Raw genomic sequence first — 18,374 nt, forward strand, 5'->3', positions numbered from 1 at the left:
CCAGTTGAAACTATGGTTAAGTCTGTCCATGTGTTGTGATATTAAGTAGTTTTCATTGTGTCTTCTGACTGCTAGTTTGTGTTCACAGATGCACTCTACTAGCCTTCTGCCTGTCTGTCCTACATAGTGGTTGTTGTAGTCGTTACACTGTATGTTGTAGATGACTCCTGTTTTTTCTTCTTGGGCTACTGGCTCTTTTGGTTTGCTTAAGATGTTTTGGAGGGCTTTAGTTGGTTTGTGTGCTACAGAGATGCCATGTGGTTGTAATAGTCTGTTGTTAGTTTCTGAGACGTTTCTGATGTATGGCAGTGTGATCCTTTTCATAGCTTGTGTGGGTTATGTTGCAGTAGGTTGAGTGGCCAGGCACTTTTTGATAAAGTTGCGTGGATATCCATTTTGTTGGAAGATGTTATATAGGTGGTCTGTTTCCTTTTTCTGCTGTTCTGGGTTGCTGCAGTGTGTTTGTGCTCGTTTGAATAATGTTCTTACACAGCTCCTCTTGTAGGAGGTTGGGTTGTTACTTTGGTAATGGAGTACTTGATTAGTGTGGGTTGTCTTCCAATAGACCTGGGTTTCTAATTTGCTAATTGTGTGCGTGTTGTACACACACACACACACACACACACACATACACACATATATATAAATGTTTATTAAGAATGTTAATAGTAAAATCTAATACAAACTAAAAGAAAGGAAAGCAAATAGAAAGAAGTAAAAAGTGCAAGAAAAGAGAGAGAAGAAAGAGAAAAGTAATAATAAAGAAAAAAATATAAAGAAGTGTCTTCCAACCTTCATCACAACAAGTATAAACAAATTTAGTGACTCTTCACCCCTCTAAGGTTACAAACAGTTATCTCTTCATCCCATATCCCATCTCTTATCTATAAATAAGTCCATAAAACATCATCTTTTCAGTCCTGGTGTCAGCAGAAGGTCCATAAAGGGTTGCCAGAGGTAACAATGTATCTTGTTTTAACCTTGATCAAATAAACCAACTTTACATTCCTTCCTTTTGTTTCTAACAGTCTTAATCTTTAGTTCATTCAAATATTGTCATAGGATTTGATTTCTCCTAATTTCTTCTTTGTCCCATTGCACAGATTTCTTCAAGACTTTAACAAGCCTCTTTTGTGAATCCAGTAAGAAAAAATTATCCAGGTCATTCTCTTGCCTTGTCATTTGTATTTCCCTTTTAAATTTTAAAGCCACAGCCAATTTCTTTTGTAGATCCAGTGAAACATCCTTTTCTAAGTCATTCCCTTGGCCAGTCAGTTGTTAATCCACTTTCAATACCATCTCTATCTTGTCAGCTAAAATTTGTTCTACGTCTGACATTTCTTCAATAACATTTTTTGGACATAGTCTATTCATAGAAGCAGACATCATTACTGACATTGTTGAAATTGTGGCTACTATTTTCTGATTCCATTCTTCAAAAGTCTCCTTCACTATTTTCACTGTTAGAACATTTTGCAGGTTTGTAAATCTTTACCTAAAAGCTTTAGTCCTCTCTAGTGTCCAGTTTTTGAAATCATGAATCACTAATTGCTTCTTGCAATTGTAAGCTCACACTTGTGTCATCAGTGATAGTACTGAGTCACCTTGTCTTTTGGTAACTTCTTTTTCAATTGCTTTAAATTTTTCCAGGCATCAGGGTCTTCTCCAGTGACTTTTGTCTTTGCATTCTGTATTGAAAATATTTAAGTTTTAGATTCATTATAGTGCTTCCCAGAGAGAAATCTGGTTGTACTTCATCTGGTACTGAATTATTTGTTCTTGCAGTTCAAGGTGTTCTCAAACATTTTCTCCAGCATAATTCAAAGGGACCCATTTTTCTTTTTTCAGCCTTTCTGATGGTCTAGTTTTCACAGCCCTATGTTATAGCTGAGAAAACCATAGCCTTGACAATATGTACCTTTGTTTTTAGTGTGATGCCTCTCTGCTGTGTCTAGTTTGTCTAGTTCTGTCATGGTTTCTTTCATGTGGTAGATCTCACTTTATCTCATGGCTATAGCCACCATCCCTGTCAATTTTTTAACTTAAGTAAAGTAAATTACTATTTCAAAGGTGGGAATACAACTCATTAAAACCAATTTACAATAACATTTTAAAATATTTGAACCAAGAAACAGCTTTAAAATTCCATGAACAGGAGTAGGAACTATGTTTCACCTCAAGCTTTCCAGAAATAGTGATCATTTTTTATCTCAGGAAGTTCCAGGTCTTTTTCCAATAGTAGTCTTTCATTTCTCATCCTTAAAAATTAACCTCCATCATTATGAAAATAAATAAGCCATACTTATTTGCTCTTTCATGGCACCCAAAATCAGCTGCCTAAAATGGCTCCTTTAAGCTGTCTTGTGAAATGACCAGCTTTAACACTTCACCTTACAAAGCAGAACATGGGAACTATGGTTAGATGATGAGTCATTAATTTTTGCACTGATCCTCTTTCAGCTCTCATAAAAACCCTTCTGAAAAAAGTATATGCCACAGTAAATGTATGATATGGAAGAATCTTGGGGTGGGGGTGGGCGTTGCTATTCAAGCCTAATATAGCTTGCACAATACTGGGACTAGCATAACGCTAACTGAAACAAGGAACTGGAAATTTCTTGCTGATCATTCAGGGCAAGAAGAATATCAATGGAGGAAGAACTTCAGCCACCTAGAAGAAGAGGTATGGAGGGGAAGAAGATACAAATATCTAGGAAGAGAGAAATTATTTTCTGTTCAGCCCATATTGGAACTGATTCTAAATAATTAGTTTGCAAGATAAAAGAGGAGGTGAAGCCTATTTATGCTGGTGTCATAAAAATACAATATTTAATTGATTCTGAGCCAACTAAGAAAAAAAATTAGCATATGATTCCCATAGTCAGACCTATCCTTAGTCTTCAAAAAACAAATTTTAATTTTGCTTGAGAGGTCAATATCATTTAGTTTTGTCTTTCTTAGATTTATTGAAATTGCAAAAAAAAAAATTATTGTATTCTAGTGTTTCTTTTTCTTCTAACATTTTTCAATTCAGGAATAGGGGGAAAAATCACAGAATGGGGAGTGGTATTTTGGGATCTTCATGTGTACAGTCATTAAATTCTAAGATGTATAAATTTTAAGAAATAGTTGTACATTTGGGGGATGGAAATATATTTTTCTGTTTGGAAAGTTTCTAATTTGATAGCTACCTAGATGGAGTTTTGAATCCAAGAGATAGATAGAAAGGTGTATAAAATCTACATAGATGATAGATACTAAAGTTAACTGAAATTAACTTTTGAACAAACCAAGTAGTTTTATCTGAATAAACTCTCCAATCTTTGGAAAAGACTAATTTTTAGCTGCCAAGGCTGCCCTTTCTCTGTCTGTCCTCTTGCCCAACTTTCTACTCTTTCTCCATTATTAATTGTCATCTTCTCCAACAGGTTGTTCCATAGATTGTTATATGGCCTGGGTCATGTATAGGAAGCAGATTCTCTTATGGGCTACAATGGGCATTGCCTTTGTGGTATTCATAATGCTTTTCTGTCAGAGTCTCAAAAATGGTAAGTTTGATCAGAAGGAAGCAATGCTGTTCTATAAGAAGCTACTAGCCTTTTGCATCTGTCTGGTGTATTCTGAGGATGGACAATTCTTTGCCTAGCTTGTTCTAGATCCAGGAGATAACAGTCTTGTCTAAATCTTATTCATTCATTCATTTATTTATTTATGGATGGATGATTGGATGGATGGATAAATGAATGAATAAATAAATCAAATGTTTAATCCTTCATGTACAGCAAACCTCAGACTAATGTACATTTGATTGTTTACATAATATAACGAATAATTATATAATTTATAATTATTTATAAATTATAATTTACAACAGAAAATGAGCTGTTGATTTGGAAAACATCTATTTAATATGTAATGTGTATTTCTGGACAATTATTTGAGGCACCTTAAAAACTATCACATATATTATATCAATAAACATTTATGTCTCTGGCTTTCAGCCCTCCCAGGTAAACCAGACAGAAAACATGATTAGATAAGCTAATTCTACTTTATTGTAAGGCTACTTTAATAGAATCTTGCAGGTCTGAAAGTACAAATCTCCTGCCCACCCTATTTACCACCTGAGTAGTTAGGGCGGGTCCTTCCCAAGTTTCTTTCTCTGGCTGTTACTCTGTTGTAGACTCCTTTCTCTTTTATCTGATAGTTACCTAGGCAACATCTCTTCCCCCTGTCTTCCAAGGTCACCCTCACATTCCATCATACTAGCTTTAGTAAGTATTCAAGATGTCACAAAATGTTACTTTTGCTGCAACCAATTAACACAGCTATTCCCTCTGGAAATTGATACTGATTGTGGATATGGAATTATATTCACATAATAACTAATTGCATAAGTTCATGTTAAAATACAGTGGTACCTTGGTTCACGAACTTAATTCGTTCCGCGACTCTGGTCGCGAACCGAATTGGTCATGAACCGAATCAAATTTTCCCATAAGGTTCAATATAAATACGGTTAATCCGTTCTGACCCCTCTGAATTTGGTCGCCAACCGATTTTTGATCGCGTCCTGAATCAAATTTCCCCATAAGGTTCAATGTAATTATGGTTAATCCGTTCTGAATCATATTTTGTTGTTTTTTAAAACCGCAAAAATTTGACACAAAGTACAGCATGAAGAGAGAGAACTCTAACCTTGCTCGACGCGACTTCTGGCGTGGAGGACAGGAAGGCAGGTGGGGAGGCGGATATTGCTTGGAGGGAGAGTCCCCCTCCCTACAGGAAGCCGCGACCACGTGTCACGGGAGGGAAAATGGCCACGGATCCTGTTCGTAACCCGATCCGGCATTCACGAATGGAGGCAAAATTTTGCGAACGGAGCTGTTCGTGAACCAAATTGTTCGTGAACAGAAGCGTTCATGAACCAAGGTACCACTGTATATTGATGTATGTTAAGGCAAAAGACTGAGCTATCTCTTATCCTTCCCTTCATATAAAAGTGCTTAGGAGAGTAACTGAATTATTCTTATTACTTAATTGGAGACCAGAGGATACCAAGAATAATTTCTCATGGCATATTTTGTATCACATACCCCAATATTGTATATTTTAATTATTTCAATGTTATTTTGAATTTTGGCCATCTTTAAAATAGTTTGATAACTTCTATGTAAGGAGAAATTAAATTTAAAAAATTAGACCTTGCTTTCTTTTTTGGTACCAACATTTCTTCTGTTGATACATTTAAAAAATAATAAATGACTTATTTGTTTGTAGTTTGTTTCCAGTTGATTAGTCTTTTTGCTTATCTTCTTATTTATTATATTATATAAACAATCAAATGTACATTAGTCTAAGATTTGCTGTACATGAAGAACATTTCATTTATTCATCCATGAATGAATGAATGAGTGAATGAATAAGATTCAGGCAAGACTATTATCTCCTGGATCTAGAACAGGCTAGGTGAAAAAAATTCCTTGCTTCTCCAGCCACTAGCATGAAACTGACAAATATTTTTTAATCTCATACAGCTAACAAACCATAAAGCTCCATACCTACCCATGCTAGAAGCTATTGCCAGAAAATAAAAAGAAAGAGGGTTTGTATACACATACATGAGTGCACAACTAGGTACATAAAGTCAAGGTCATGGCTTTCTTGTTCTGATTACTACTGGGAAAAATACACATGACTTGTAAATGCTGCGTGATTTGCACTCCAATATTTAGACAGTCCTGTAGTTGCATCAAAATGACATATGAATCTGGCCTGTTTACCTAGTATTCCAGGTTCTTACTAATCTGAATTACAAATTGGAGCCAAAATATGAGTTTCTTAGACAAGCTTGTCCCAGTTGTTTTACTTAAGTGAAAAATCCTCCTTATTTCCCAAAATTGTCTATGATGCTGAACGCCCATTTTTACACACTGGTGGTTCTAAAAAACCCATTTGCTATGATTTCTGTTATGAAATATCTATTTTTAATATATGTATTTTTTATTGCTTTTTAATTAATAACAAAAAAAGAAAAAGAGCAAAAATACATACATTGTCAAAGAGAAAAAAACATAAAAAGTGCTTTACAAAAAAGTGAAAGAAGTACGATAAGAAATAGTATGATATATCATTATAGCAGTAAACAGTTACAGTTCTATATATACTTATCTAACGCAAATATTATTCAAGTATGTATATATTTCTAACATATTTATGTAACTATCATTCTTTTTAAACCTACTGTATTTTGTATAAATGAGTCCTACATTTCATTATACTTGTCCATACAAAGTCTACATCTATAGGCAATCCGCTCATAAGTGGCAAGTGCAATCAGGTCTTCAATCCATGGAGTAAATGGGGCCGTACATTTATCTTTCCAATGCTGCAATATCAGTTTTTTGGCCATAGTAAGGGCACGGAGAATCCATTTACATTGTCCAGATGTCAAATTCCATGTATTACAAGTATAGTTCAAAGGAATATTATCCTCTGAAAATTTTAGCTTTTGTGGCATAATCATATTTATATAGTCCACTACTTTCTCCGAAAACTTGGTAAATAGAGGACATTGTAGAAACATATACTTTAAACAGGTATTGTACTTATTATATCTGTTTGGAATGCTGTGGTGAGTGCATGTCTCTCACCTCTCTCCTGATTAAAGTGCTTTCAAACTTTTGAATTATCGGACTGTGTGGATAAGGACTTTCATCACTGGGTAAATAAAACTTTTCATTACATATTATTTTGTATTTAACAAGTTATTGGAATGGCAACTAGATCTAAGTGTTCAACAGCTGGCTTAATTTCAGCTGCGCCACTATCTGCCGAGCCAGGCAAGATGACAGAGGAAGATTCTTCTACTACCTTGTTAAAAGAGATCCTGGCTCAGGTACAAGTCTTGAAGCTGATCCAACAAGATCTGGCAGAGCTTAAATGTGATTTAAAACTGATGCAAAAAAAAAAAAAAAAAAGACTCGCTGTGAGGATTGCTTAAATGCCCACGAGACCTTACTCAAGCCAGTCATAATATTTTGGATAAATGAATTATTTAGAATCATAATTGTGTAGGAAAAATCAGTGTGTGATTGGTACTGAAAACCCTCTAATTCAATCAAACCTGGCTGAATTTATGGAAGATTTTTTCAGAAAGCTCTTTCTTTGGGAACGGATTTTCTAGTCAAGACTGATCATGTGATTAAAATTCCTTTAATGAGAAGGAAGACTGGAACTAGTTCTGTTATGAAAGATCTATAAAGTAGAAGGTTGAAAATAACTTTTTCTCATTAAAAAAGCTCAGACATATTCTGTTTATTTTGTTATTTCCTTATTTGAAAGCTCCTTCTCAAAATCTTATTTCTGTAGAAACCAACCTTCCTGCTGGAAGAAATTGTCTGAAGAATGTGGAGTAATCAGTGATAGATCATTCCTTTCATGTTAAGGTCATTTTTATGGCTAAATTTGAGCCTTCTTGCTAGATGTGTGCAAGGAGGAGAAAAGGATTGATTTGCAAACTAATCGATTTTCCTTCTGTCTAGACTCAGAGATCTCCAAAGATATCAACAAGATGAACAAAAACTTATATCAGAAATCATTTAATAGTAAGTCCTGCTCTTATATTTCTTAAACAAATCCTTTGAACCAATTCTCTTTTCCTTTTTTGTGACAAAGAGCCCTGTAGTATTAGATATTGCATTTCAAAAATATGTGTACAAATAGAGTTGACTGCACGGGTCTTGAAGAAATACCAGAAAACAACAAGGAGGATCATTGAAAAGTTTGCAAGATGGAGGCTTTTTATTTGAGAGATTGGAGGTCCACAATGATATAATTCAGCTGACAGGTGGCCCTTTCTATTGATTCCAATATAATTTGGAAAATATAAAGTTAGGTGAACCCAATGTGCAGCTACATGAAAATGAAGGGGAAATGGACAAGAAAACAAATGCTTGTGCTGGAGTGACCCAGGCCATTCTCCCACTCGTGACCTATAGCATTTTCTAGAACCATCCAGCCATTGTGGTGTCAAGTTAACAGTAACAAGTCAGGCTTCCTATTGTCTCAGTGATGGTGAATGACTCTATAAGCACCAGTGAGGGTCTTGCCTAAGATGGTGAAGTACTGAACTACTAATTGAGAAGTTCGTGGTTCAAATCTTGCTTCATCCCTGGAAGTCAGTCACTAAGCAGCCTTTCTCAGAATGCTCTCCACACAGTCTCTGATACAGAAAAGAATAACAGCCATATAGAGTTGTTAGACATTACAAATGGCATTTGCCAGTGACAGACATGAAAACACCATACCATTTTTTATTAGTAGTCATAGTCATGGTCTTATGCACCTCTATTAACTATTTTCATCCCTCTCAGTGGGATTTGGCAGAATAAATTTACAGATGGATATGCCATATGTGATTTTAAATACTCCCGCTTCCAATTCTTTGCAGTGTCTGAAATTTGTACTGCACCAGGCAGAAACTAGGAAAAATCTGTTTATATCTCCAGGAATCTGCAGTAAGAGACAATCCCAATCAACCTTCTCTAAGAACAAGACAACCCCAGGAAGAGATTCTACTGCAAGAGATTCTTCCCCAGTCTGCTATTCTCAAAGTATTTTGTAGTGGACAATTCTTACCACCCTTAGGCAGTGAAACCAACTGGCTAGTGGTATCATGGAGTTGCAATTTAATACATCTCAAAGATAACAAATTAAGGAGAGCTATTTTAGGGTGATAGAGAAAGATCTGAAAAGAGAATGTCTTCAAATGCGTTTGCACAGTACTTGGAGTCTTCACACCAATCTGTTTAGAGATTCATCACAAGTGATGGACCAGAATGTTCCAGTAAGTGGGGACTGCGCTTCTCAGTCTCGGACCCCAGATATGTTGGGAGCAGAAGTCTCAACATTCCCAGGCATTATGGCTGGGAACTCAAGGAATTGTGAGTCCAACATTTCTAGCAGATATCAGATTGAGAATGGCTGCTGGCCCTAAAAAAGCTCAGGAAATTTTTTTGCACTACAAGCTTGGACACTTTGTGTAGCCATTTCCAAAACACTGGTCTTGAGATGCTATCGCTAAGGAGAATAGCACAAACATGTTCAAACATGACAGTGTGAAACTAGGTATTGTGTGATTAAATCACAGGGCATATTCTAAAGAGCTGCTAATGTTATTTCTGAATGAATTTATTTATTTATTGTATTTTTATGTTGCCTATTATGCATTCAATCTCCAGGCAATGTACAATATTTTAAATACATACAATAAAATAAAATAGGATAAAAATGGTAACAAATGCCAGTAATCTTACATAGCAATCTGCTGAGTGCAAGAGTAATATATATTTACTGAATAAAATCAACAAATCATCAACAATCATCATTTCACCAGAACTGTCTGTCAGTAACTGCTTCTATGTAAGCTCATCAGTGATAGTATCCAGCCCCCTTGTCTTCTGTCAACCTTTTTCTATGGCTTTCAATTTTTCCAAGCCTCAGGATCTTCCCCAATTACTTTTGCTTTGCAATATCTGTCAAACTATTTAGGTTTTAGTGCATCCAGGGAGCAGTCTGGTTTTACTTCATCTAATATTGAAATATTTGTTCTTGTTGTGGTCCAAGGTATTCTCAGCAAACTACTCCTAGTCGACAATTCAAAGGCAAGCCTTCTGAAAGTCCAACTTTCACAGCCCTGTGTACAACTTGGGGAACCATGACCTTGAGAATATGAATTTTGTTTGTCAGCATGGTGTCCCTGTATTTAATATTATGTCTAGATCTCTTATAATTTTTCTCCCATGTAGCAGATGTCTCTTTATTTCATGGCTACAATCACCATCCCTGTCAATTTTTGAGCCTAGGAAGATAAAGTCTGTTACTACTACAACTTCTTTTCCAACATATTTGCGCTGGGTTTGCATTTCCTATTGACGAAAATTTAGTTTTTTAATATTGAGCAGCAGACTGGCTTTTGCATTCTCTCTTTTTACCTTCATCAAATGTCATCCTTAAGTCTTCCTTGCTTCTTACCATAATTCCTAATTCTGAACTGTTTAGTCATTCCATATTCTGTTCTAATTGTTACTTCTTTGTCATCACACAAATTATTCAATAGGCAGATGAGGTGGTGTGGTACGCCCATCTTTTTAAGAGCTAGTCACAATTTGTTGAAGTTTACACAGTTAACCTCTGTATAATTAACAAGGCAAAAGTAGACATATTTTTAGAATTCCCTTGCCTTTTCCATTATCCACTGGATTTAGCAATATGATCTTGGATGCTCCTGCCTTTTCTGAATCCAGCTGTATACCTGGCCATTCCCACTGCATCTATTGTTGAAGTTTGGATTGCAAAACTTAAGCATTATCTTACTAGCAAGTGAAATAAATACAATAGTTAGATATTATGAGCATTCTTTAGCACTGCAGTTTTTTGGTTCTGAAATAAAAATTGATCTTTTCCAGTCCTTTGGCTACTGCTGCATTTTCCTTACTTGCTCACAAACTGCAAATAATGCTTTAACTGCATCATCTTGTAATATTTTAAAAAGAGCTGCTGGTAGTTCATCAGCTTCTGCAGCTTTATTTTAGCAATATTTTCTAGGGCCCATTTAATCTTATTTCCCAGAATGTTTGGCTTTAGTTCCTTTTCACATGCCTTATGAGATAGTTCAGGACATCAGGTTTTGTACTAAAATGTACAAGCCAGCCTTGAAGGTTAAATAGAGTGGCAGGCATAGCTACTTGAAAGGATATTCTGAGCTGTTACAATGAAATTCATTTGCTGATTAGATTGGCATCTTCTACTTCTTATTTGTTGTGATGAAAAAATTGAATTTCACAGACACTGGAAAAGAAGAACTGGATGAGTTGAAAACAGAGATTGCTAAAGATATCAAACAAGTGGGGGAAGAATTATATACTTTCAAAGGTAAGGGACATCATTGTTATGGGACTAGGGGTTGAGCTGGATGACTTCTTAGCTACACTCTCAAATTATGGACTGTACAGTGGTACCTCGGTTCATGAACGCTTCTGTTCATGAACAATTCGCAAAATTTTGCTTCCGTTCACGAACTCGGCATTGGGTGACGAACAGGATCCGCGGCCATTTTCCCTGCTGTGACACGTGGTCATGGCTTCCTGTAGGGAGCGGGACTCTCCCTCCAAACAATAACTGCCTCCCCACCCGCCTTCCTGTCCTCCATGCCAGAAGTCGCCTCAAGCAAGGTTAGTGTTCTCTCTCTTCATACTGTACTGTACTGTACTTTGTTTCATATTTTTGTGGTTTAAAAAAAAAATACATATGGTTCAGAATGGATTAACCGTATTTACATTGAACCTTATGGGAAAATTTGATTCGGGTTGCGACCAAAATCGGTTGGCGACCACATTCGTAGGGGTCAGAACGGATTAACCATATTTACATTGAACCTTATGGGAAAATTTGATTCGGGTCGTGACCAATTTGGGTCATGACCAGAGTTGCGGGACGAATTAAGTTCGTGACCCGAGGTACCACTGTATTTGCATGCTATTCCTGTGCAACTATGTAATGGGATTCACACGCTGTCTTTTCTGCCAGATGGGTGCAGCTTTTTAATCAAAATCAGGGTTCTCCTAAGGTTGTTTGGGCCTGGAATAGCTGCCATTGTTGGGTTTACAGGGACCGGAATTTGAAACCAAGTGATCTTGACTCTAAGATTTCTAAAAATGGCTCTGTAGCAATGAATGTTGCCTGAGGCTTATTTCATCTTTTGGGCTGAAACAAGGCATTATTCTTTTTTCCCTTTCTCCCCACCAAGCCCTAATCAAAGTTACAACTTTTGGGAAAAGCACCTGGCTCTGCAAAACTGTGGTGTCATTTTGTCACTGTTGTCCCAGAAAGCTCAGGTCCTTTACCTAGTATGCAAGCCCAATGAATCACACTAGATAGGTGGAAAGGAATAAAGCTTTTATTTGCAAATAAAAGGTTGCCCAGTAGTAAGATCCAAATGGGCACACCCCTGCTTGGAGTGAACCCTCTTTTATACAATTTTGAACAACGTACATAACTATAAGCCAATCAAAAACCATACATTTAGTTCAACTGAGGGTTAACCAATTGGGAAGAAGTGACATGGTTCATCTGAGGGTTAAGAGATACACTGAAGTTTTATTTTATCAAATATTCCTGAGTAACTTGGTACCAGGGTCCCATCTGTTACCTTAACAAACTGGCATTCCTAGATAGAAAGGCAGACGGTCTGGGTTTCATCTATTGCTGTCATGTCTATCAAACAAGCAGGTCACCCAGTGGTCAAAGCACTACCAATGGATGCAAAACATCGTAATTATAACTATGTGCTAAATAATAAGCAATACATGGATTAAAATGGTTTATCAATATACATGAATACAAAGGATAAGACATGGGCTAAAATGGGCTGTCCGTCCACGTGTCTATCATCACCACAGTTTTCAGTCAGAATTGATAAGACTATTTAACAGCCAGGGAGCTCAGAGTTTCTGCAAAATGGCCAATAGTACCCAGTGTGTATTAAAACACCGGAAAGAAGGGCTAACGGCTTCTTTCCCCCCTTTTTATGTGGAGCGGGAGAGCTGGGATTTTAATCAGCTGCCATAGCCCAGGAGGTACGGCTGTGGTGCACAAACCTGTTTGCACTGTCCTATGGTTGGCACGGAGAAGTTCTGATTTGCTCAGGTGTTCCACGCCTGCTCTCAGCTTCAGAGGTTGGCAGAAGTAAAGATGGGCTGGATGTCCAAGTTCCAAACACTTCAGAAGGATTGGGGAACGAAAACCATGCAGTTCAGAAGTGCATCAAGAAAAAGACAGAGATATGAATCATTTTTTAGGATGACGGCTCTTCCTGAATACCTGATCTAGTAGCAGTAGACTTAGGATAAATACAGTATGGGCAATCTTCAGAGTATCAAATGTGAGTTGCAAAAATCCAGAGCATTTTCTGTATTTCTAGCAGTTGACTAGATTTTTGCAGTCCCCATTTTACAGTTTAGGTAATGCAAAACCCATAAATTGCCTGAGGTCCTCAAACTTCTTCTTTTCATTGTAGCAATAGATCCCCAAGAAATCACAATTCAGTGGTAATCCACTGAACAATGGTGATGCAAATACTTGCTAACTTTCAGTAGACAACAAAGCAAAATCCTTATAAACAGCTTTGAAGTGGCTGACACGTGTAAGATTTAAAAAAAACAAAACCCACAGCTTCACAACCTGTATAAATCACCCCCTCTCAATCGCTGTCCGCTCACATATCACCCAATTTTTAAAAAGCCTCTAGACAATAAAGGGTTTCAGAGGACATAGAGGCCACAACTGGATTGTGAAAACTGTAATTTTATTCAGTTCAACCTGTATATTTGAAAATCAAGGATGGGGAACCTCCGCCTAACCTGTCCAGTTTCTAGGCCTTAAGTGAGCCTGCTCAAGCTCTCCTCCCTGTCCCCAGCACCTCCACTGCTCTTTTAGTCACCCTGTTTATTGGTACAAAGAGGCTGAAAGACAGCTATGCTTCCGGTCATCACCAGCAAATAACGTAAGCTTCCCATGATCTCCTTCTTTAGAACTTAACTCAGATTGGAACCCTTGGAAAGCCTCACTGTTTGGAAAAAAAAAAGTATTATGTGCTACCCCTTTCCCCAAACGCTAAGGAGCTCTAAGGGCTGTTGTCTCCAGGTTGCTTTTAGGAGAACAACATTCCAGAATGATGTTCATTCATTCACATAAATGCATCTCTTCCTTTTAGTGCTTACATAGTGCTCATGCTGGCTAACAACAAACCCAACATTAAATCATGTAAAGGTGAAACAAAAACAGGGCAAGACACAGGAAAAAAGTCATATGATAAACACAAGCAGATAACATAGGAGAAATGTGAACTTTGCCTGTGGAATGGTTCAGAAGTCTTATCCAGCCAACAAAACACCACCCAGAGTCGCCCTCTGGCAGGGGTGGGTGGCATAAAACTTAAATACATACATACATACATACATACATACATACATACATACATACATACATAAAAATAAAAAAATAAAAATAAAAATAAAAATAAAAAAGCATGGCATGCAGCCTGGCCTTCTGAGGCACAGCCACAGAGAAGGCAAAGGTGGATGAATGCTATGGATAAAGGCAGCAGTAAGTAATAGGGCCTCATCTCTGAAGTAAACCAGATCGTTCCAGAATTGTGCAGTGCCATTAAGTACGAACATGCTCTGAATAGGAAAAGGCTGGGAGCTTCTATTAGGCAGGCATAAGCTTCTGAAATTTACCTGCTAAATTTTCATTTGATATTTTCTTTTTCCTTAGATGAGCTGATGGCAAAAGAGAATTCAGCAGCCTCAATGCTAGAAGATGTGATGAAGCTGGAAAAGGAAAATAATAAACTTGCAAAAGCCTTAACACAAGGAATGGAACAGTTTCATGGTTTTTCAGGTGAGAGAGGTTGCACGTGGAGAACTACAAAATGGTTCCACTAAACAGTAGATGAAATTGCTAGTTATAAACCTCCCCTAATCTGGTCCCATCACCCCAGGAAGGGTTATCATTCTCACCATCCAAAACCATACTTTTTGAAGGAATTACTGTCCAACAAACATGGAGGATACCAGCTTGGGAAGGCTGCATTACATCATCTTCATCTGTCTGTCTGCTTCATATTTCTCTAGGCGGAAGAAGAAATCTAAAATAAGATCTAGTGGTACTGTAAGTGTTCTGTATGCCTTCTCAGTCACCGAATGATAGAAGGGGGGGGATATTAAATGCCCGAAATAAACCAATACATAATATTAAATAAGGACCTTCTTCTGTAGGTATTATTCACACAATAATTGTATAATCATAGAATAGAACCATCGAATTGGAAGGGACCAGAGAGGTCATCTAATCTAACCCAGGGCTCAGGGCAGGTTCCACTAGAGCATCTCTGACAGATAAACATCCTGCCTCAGTCTGAAGACTGCTAGAGAAGGAGAACTTGCCATCTCATGTGGCAACTTGTTCCAATGGACAGCTGGAGCTGACCACGCTTGACAGTTTGTATAGTCAGGCAGTGTAGTTTTGACACACTGGTTCTGGTCCTGCCCTCTGGGGCAACAGGGAAGATGTCCACTCTACCTCCTGTGTAACACCCCTCAGATATTTGACAACTTCTGTCATGTCTTCCCTCGGTTGTCTTTTCTCTAGGTTAAAGATACCCATGTCCTTTAACTATTCCTCGTAGAACGTGATTGCCAGACCCTCCACCGTCTTGATAGGTCTCCTCTGAATGTGTTCCAGTTTGTCCTTTTTGAACTGTGGCGCTCCGTTGATTCCCTTGATCTGCAGACTAGGTCCCTGCTAATGCATCCCAAGATAGCATTTGCCTTTTTAGCAGCTGCATCACGCTGCTGGCCCATGTTTAACTTGAGGACGTCCAGCTCCCTTCCACAGCAATTGCTCCCGAGTCAGGTCTCCCCCATCCTATATTTGTGCCTTACATTTTTCCTACCCAGATGCTGAATTTCACATTTCTCCCAGTTAGATTCCCTCCTATTCATTTCAGCTCACTGTTCAAGCCTGTCTAGTTTTTTTCTGAATCTTCTGTCTTTCATCTAAAGCATTAGCCATCCCTCCCAGCTTTGTGCCATGTGGATTTAGTTAGATTGTCCTTGGCCATTAATACGTTGTTACTCTATTATTCTGTTGTTTTCTTTGGGTTTCTGTTGGTGTAAATCGTCTGCTTGCCATTCAGAGTCACAACTGGTAGGATGGGCAGCCCTCTAAATCAATCAATCAATCAATCAATCAATCAAATGTATGTATGTGTCAGGCCTAGCCCAAGGAACTCCTGGAGACTGTGCAGATTCAATCAGCAAGGTTTATTAGCTAGTGCTTGTTTACAGAATCTTCTCAGACTGCCGGTTAGTTCCCAGGAACAGGAATTCACTATCTCCTGGAATGTTAGGGGTGCATCAGCTTTCGCCTCTTATCTCCAGTGCGTTGCTCTGGAGACGAGATCACGTTCTTTACCCCCCTTCCAGTCCCATGCCATTCCATCACAGTATGTCCCCTCAACACCTTCAGCCAAGTCATTGCAGTACAAAAATGCTGAGCACCCCGGGGGCCAGGAGAGGGTCCTGTATATACCTTGTAATATAACGAGTGTATTATCCTCATGCCGTGCTACCTATAGGCATGTAGCTGGCCATCGTGAGAACAGAATACTGGACTAGATGGTGTTTGATCTGTTCCAAGAAGTTGCTCTTCTCGGCAAAGGTGCAAGTGCCAGGAACACATGGGGTTACACGGAGGAAGGATTTTCTAGGGTGTCACTGTCACATTTATTTGCTAAGTCTGGGAGCCTTCTCTGTTTCTCAGCTGCTTTGGCGACGAACCAGAGTTTGAGTCCTGTGCTAGAAACACTGGCAGAGCTCAAAAGAGAAAATGCTAGAATGGCTGAAGATATGATGGAGATGCTGGGCGTGATACGTAGCTTCACAGGTGAGTGGTTCATAGCTACAGAATAGAGCCGAAGGCTGCTGTCAGCCCTTAAAGGTCTGGCAGCAAGCCAGGAAACAGACTCCACAAGAATACCTGGAACTTTGGTTTACTGATACAGACTATAGCAAGCGAATCTTGAAAGCCTGGCTGTGTTTTCCATTCCCCCCCTCTTATACCCCAGGGAGTTAAGGCAGAGTCTGTTTGAGATTCTTTCTAATGTTTTCTTCATTTCCCAGGCTTAAAAGGGGTTTTGTAAGGGTCGCAGCACAGCTTCTGCAAGAGAATCTCTGTGGCCCTCTGCAACTACGGCTGTGATTGTGTTGCATTTGTATCCCTCTCTGTTTTCTCCCAATTTGGAAAAATGCACTTGTTCAGTGCACCCAAAAATGTTTGTGAAGGGCTCTTTCCCTCCCCCCCACTCTCTCTCACTTCCTTTATGGGATATGGGCCTACTAAGGACCTTCTACTTCCAGCATCCACAAGACCTCGAACAGTTACCTCAAGGGCTTTGGCTGTGACCATAATGTTGTTTCCGAGGGATGCCTGGACCATTGTTGACGTTCCTTTTCTATTCTGGTTACAACAGTCTTTAGACAAATGCCCACTCTTATAATAGGTATGGGTCTTTCCACGCTCCCACTGTTTTCCTTTTGTTTAAAGGAAAGTGTCTGGGTCCAGCCAATTGACCCTAATTACCAGGTTCAGGACTTGGTGCGAGGTGGACAAAACACCAAGATGAAAATCAGACTTTTTCTATCCACTTTATTTTAGAGCTCTAAACAAACTGGAGACTCCCAGCTAATGGAGGGAGTCCTGATTACAGATTTTACATAGCTTATATACTTTTTCTTCACAGGATCCACGTGACAGTTTAAACAAAGAAACTGGTTACCCTCTTACAAACATCTGTTTCATCAGGTCACTGTGACTTCAACCAAAGATGGACATCCTTCTGGCTATACATTATTACTCATTATCCATCTTAAACTTATCTTAACCCCAACTCTCTTCCCCTTACCCTATCAGGATAATAACGTTACAGGCATATAGATCTTGTATGTCCTGTCAGTTGCCCCAGCCATGGCCCCTTATCAGACTGACCACAACTGGTCTCTCCCATCTCTGCTATAGGATCAAGGAAATCACAAATCATACAACCACTCTTATCTTCAAGGATACAATGAAAGCATTAAAATAGTATAGCCATATTTAAAGCTTAAAGATTACAAAAACAAGCAAGGGGGTTACAAGGAAGTCATAAAGCACATAACTATCTTTAGAAATTGCATGGGCATGTCATTGGGAAGAAATATATCACTCTCGACAAGAATGTTATTGGGAAGGAATATGTCACTCTTGACAAGAACACTTTTTTTGGAAAAGCTATAGTAACAGAATCTTGCAAGTCTGAATGCACTTTCCTCCCTCCCTTTATCTTCATGTGAATTTGAGAAAGGGGCCTGTCCGATACATTTACTCAAATTAGTTTCTTGGAATGGATTCAAACCGTGCTTATCTGATTGTCGCCTTGGTAGCGGTTCTTCCTCCTGTCCTTCGGGGCCACTCCTTATGTCCTCTACAAGATGCCTCCCTCTCCCACTTTCCCCATTCCAACAGATCCTTCTGCTCAGCTTCCGTCCAGATCTGCTCATCCTTGCCTTTCTTGATTAACCGAGCCCTTTCTTCCTTTATTGCTTAGCATTTCTGTCATGCCATTTCAGCCCAAGCATCAGGACTTAACCCTTTTTCTAACCGTTCCAACCTTCCTTTTGGCTTAACTTCAGGCTGAGGTTGCACAAAGAAGGAGCCGTGTCCTTGGCATCTGCCTCTTCCATCTCTAATTGCTTAGTACAGGCTCTGGTTCG

General features: G+C 38.5%; 1 protein-coding gene across 4 annotated transcripts in view; it reads left to right on the plus strand.

Moving 5' to 3' along the window:
* Positions 1-2,556: 2,556 nt before the first annotated feature.
* Positions 2,557-18,374, plus strand: part of LOC148216627 (uncharacterized) — a 49,049-nt gene continuing 33,231 nt past the window's right edge. For 3 of the 4 annotated variants that reach the window (XM_088133579.1, XM_088133578.1, XM_088133577.1), the window contains exons 1-6: positions 2,557-2,683; positions 3,429-3,548; positions 7,545-7,607; positions 10,849-10,935; positions 14,338-14,463; positions 16,387-16,509. In XM_088133579.1, the coding sequence (XP_087989705.1) occupies positions 2,650-2,683; positions 3,429-3,548; positions 7,545-7,607; positions 10,849-10,935; positions 14,338-14,463; positions 16,387-16,509 (553 nt within the window). In that variant the 5' untranslated portion in view covers positions 2,557-2,649. The remainder of the gene's footprint in view (positions 2,684-3,428; positions 3,549-7,544; positions 7,608-10,848; positions 10,936-14,337; positions 14,464-16,386; positions 16,510-18,374) is intronic. The other variant, XM_088133576.1, reaches the window with a different exon arrangement.

Source organism: Python bivittatus, unplaced genomic scaffold, assembly GCF_059951505.1.
Source record: "Python bivittatus isolate LINGU-HERP-01145 unplaced genomic scaffold, Pbiv_v1 ctg000080_np1212, whole genome shotgun sequence".
Classification (NCBI taxonomy): domain Eukaryota; kingdom Metazoa; phylum Chordata; class Lepidosauria; order Squamata; family Pythonidae; genus Python; species Python bivittatus.